Source organism: Pundamilia nyererei, unplaced genomic scaffold (assembly GCF_000239375.1).
Source record: "Pundamilia nyererei isolate P.nyererei 1_Seehausen unplaced genomic scaffold, PunNye1.0 scaffold00366, whole genome shotgun sequence".
Taxonomy (NCBI): Eukaryota; Metazoa; Chordata; class Actinopteri; order Cichliformes; family Cichlidae; genus Pundamilia; species Pundamilia nyererei.
Window position 1 is genome coordinate 57,738 of NW_005187767.1, and position 3,475 is coordinate 61,212.

Consider the following 3,475-nt stretch of genomic DNA (forward strand, 5'->3'; position numbering starts at 1 on the left):
GCACTGATATCACCAGCCACCTTCAGTATTTTAATGCTTTACTGTAGTTGTCATTAAGCTGCAGTCTGTGTGGCTTTATGTAGAAAAATGTACAAACAACATCAAATAAATAAAAAATAATAATCTAAGTAAACTCTGCTCCTTTTACATAACGCATGCCCTGAATCTCCCTCATCTCCATGGAGACAACATCACCGCAGCTGAGCCAGAACGAGGCTGTGCAGGAATGTCACTAACATGTAATCATGCCACCCTCTCTCTTTATCGCTCTCCGTGTTTCCTCTGGGTGTCTCTCGACCCTTCTGCAGCACTGCGGACTGTGTTTACCTGCAGGTCTGAGCAGAGCAGCAGCCTCTTTGTCCTCAAAACAAACTTCACTGACACCGGTCACAGCCTCAGTCTCCCCGCGAGGCCAAATGCTCCTAACTTGGAACTCCAGGTTCAAAAACAGCCCGCTCCTCTCCTCCTCCATCTCCTCCTCTGCTTGTGTAACTCCTGTCTTGCCGCAGTGGAGGAAACCCCTCTCTCCTCTAGCTCTACGTCGCTCTGCCGCCTGTCCTTTTAAGGCATGGGGGATACCCGCCGTCACGGCCGGATGCTGCCCATATTTGGGCAGCTACGAAGCGTCGCGGCGGGGGGAATCCCTCGCGCCGGTGTCGACCAATAAGGCCCGGACGGGAGTTACCTAGGAGACGGAGAGTATAAAAGCGCAGGGAGCCCAGCATCCTCAGCATCTTCAGCATCCTCAGCCTCAGAGCGTGGACTAACCGACCCGCTCCGGATTAACCGCCGGATTATCGTTTTTAAAGGGAATCCCGGCAGCACGAGCCCAGCAGCTTTACGTTTTTACTGGATTTTTGTTTGTGATTCGTGTAAAAATGCTTCTGGAACGCGAGGACAGCTTCATGTCGGAGTTTGAGGACGCGTGCAGCGCCTGGGTGGACAGTGTGGGCTCGAGCCTCAGCGACCCCGCAGACTCGGACGTGGGATCACCTTTCTGCCAAGGTGAGTGTGATAGAGCAGCTGTGCCAGATGTTTGCACCTGTGACTGATATGTGACGAGGAGGCTGCCCGCTGATTATGCAATGACAGTAACGCCCCCTCTCTCCCTCCCTCTCTCTCTCTCTCCAGTTTTCTCTCCGGGCACCGACGCCTCTGACTCAGATTTCTTCTCCGACTTCAGCGACTGCTCCTCGGACACGCTCTCGCCCTCCCTCGGCTACACCGGCAGCTTTTTCGCGGAGCCGGAGGCGGCACCGGCGGGACTGAGCAGCACCGCGGACGCGATCCTCAACATGATCACAGAGATCGTGGGAATCTGCACAGAGATGGAGCAGCAGCAGCAGCAGCAGCAGCAGCCCGCCACCAACACCATCACCTCCACCACCTCTGCAGCCTCCAGCTTCGCCCCAGCACCTGTCCTGGACCTCCCTCCACCCCTGCCTGCCGCCCAGCAGCTGCCCTCCACCTCCGCTTCCCTGCCAGCTGTGGTCAAGAGCGAGTTTGTGGCTTCCAGTTGCAGCAGCGGGTGTGAGCCGCTCTCCACAGCCGGAAACGACGCGCTGTACCCTTCCAGCGCGGACTCGCTTCTGCCGCTGTCAGCTCTGGAGCAACAGGTAGATGTGGCGGATCTAATCGACTCGCTGCTGAGCGCTGACGCCGCACAGGGAGACCTGAAGCCCGCATGCGAGGTGAAGCAGGAGCCGCTGGGGCTGGAGGACTGGCTGAAGAGCCTGTCCGCCGCTCCCGTTACCGGGGGAGATTCCGGCAGCTACGTCATCAACAGACCGCCGATAAAGACGGAGCTCGTGCAGAGCGGGAGCGATCTCCACTGCGCCCCCTCCTCCCTCCCCTCAACCCTCGACTCCCAGCTGCTCTCCTCCCTCCTGCAGGGCGTGTTCCCGATAGTCAACATCGGCGGCGTGCACGCGGCAGCAGCCCCCAAGCTGTCGCGCGGAGGCAGGCGAGCCCCCGCGAAGGGGGGGCCGAAGGCGAAGCCGTTCCCGTGCTCCGTGCAGGGCTGCGAGCGCCGCTTCTCGCGCTCCGACGAGCTCAACAGGCACGTGCGCATCCACACGGGACAGAAGCCGTTCCAGTGCACCATCTGCGCGCGCAGCTTCAGCCGCAGCGACCACCTGACCACGCACACTCGCACGCACACCGGAGAGAAGCCCTTCTCCTGCGACGTGTGCGGAAAGAGGTTCGCGCGCAGCGACGAGAGAAAAAGGCACGGGCGCGTGCATGTCAAGCAGCAGCTGCGCGCACAGATGATGGCCGCCTACTCCCTGGCCCTGAACGCGCCTGGCGTCTAAAAGCAAAGAACAACAGCAGACGAGCTCACTCAGAGCTTCAGGATTTGAACCGTCGACCGGAAAGCGTCCGAGACACCTTTCCACATAACGTCACATCGTGGACGATTTTGGCTGGACCCGAAAGAGGAGGAGGACGTGCCAGGCGTTTACAGGTGTTCGGGGGACTACCAAGTGCACGTTTTGGTTCCTCTCAGGGCGCATGCGCAAGCGCGGTCCTGCAGCTGGACTGTGAGCAGGGCCGCACAGGAGAGGGCTCTACCGCAGGTGCCACTGACGTGTTTCCTGTCTGCGCCCGCCTGCCTGCTTACTGTGGTGGACTGTTAAAGGAGCAGTCCGCTGCCCGCTGGGAGGTTTCTCCTGTAAAATACCAACCTGTGACTTTTCTGCATGAGGACGTGAAGAAATGTAGACGTCAGAATGTCGTGCTTTGTTTTGACTGCTATTTTTATGTGAACATCTTTATATTCGAGGAGTTCTATGTTTGTAAGATAGCTCTATTTTTCTAGATGGCTCGTCTACCTCTTCGTGTTTACAATCAGATTGTATATATTTCTAAAGATGAATGTGCTGCGATGTCACTCTTTCTTTTCTATGAGACTGATTATGAAACCAACGCTCGCGTCTTTGGACGCTGACTGAACTTTATATTACTGCGGGTGCAGGTCTGAGCTGCACCGGTGCATCGTGTTGTTTGTACTGTGACGGTGGAAAAAAAAACTGAACACATACCAGCTCAGTGAGAGCTGAGCTCCAAGTAGCACACATGGCTGTGCAGGTTTACTGTTCCCTCGTTCTGCATGGAGGCTGCTGTCGCTGTCAATAAACAAACAAACAAAGAGTGAGCGTGTCCGACTAATTATTCTGCTGCTTCATAACACAGCCCACAGGTCTAATTTATATGGGTCTGTACGGGGGGGGGGGGTTCAGGCTCTCTTCACTCAGAGGTGATATGAGGGGGCACTCTGTGTTTTTCTTTGATTTCCACCCACTCACCAGGGCAGACACCCCTGATCTCAACCTCAACTTCTTTAATTATATTTAATCATTACTCATTTAAAAAGGAGGTTGAGTTTCAGCCCGGTCCTCCGTTGTTCTGCTTTATCAGCATTTTTAAGTGTTATTAGCACAGACCTTCCCAAAGTGTGGGGCCCGCCCCCTAGGGG

The 3,475-nt window shown here is 56.0% G+C and overlaps 1 protein-coding gene across 1 annotated transcript; it reads left to right on the forward strand.

The window, feature by feature from the left end:
- Window positions 1–720: 720 nt before the first annotated feature.
- Window positions 721–3,150, forward strand: LOC102204268 (early growth response protein 1-like). The gene is made up of 2 exons (XM_005752569.2): window positions 721–1,005; window positions 1,132–3,150. The coding sequence occupies exons 1-2, from the start codon at window positions 879–881 to the stop codon at window positions 2,310–2,312; spliced, it is 1,308 nt and encodes a 435-aa protein (XP_005752626.1). The 5' UTR covers window positions 721–878; the 3' UTR covers window positions 2,313–3,150.
- Window positions 3,151–3,475: the final 325 nt, after the last annotated feature.

Coding starts and splice junctions, on each gene's coding strand:
- LOC102204268 (XM_005752569.2), top strand. CDS start 879: ATGCTTCTGGAACGCGAGGACAGCTTCATGTCGGAGTTTGAGGACGCG. Junction 1,006..1,131: donor GGGATCACCTTTCTGCCAAG/GTGAGTGTGATA, acceptor CTCTCTCTCCAG/TTTTCTCTCCGGGCACCGAC.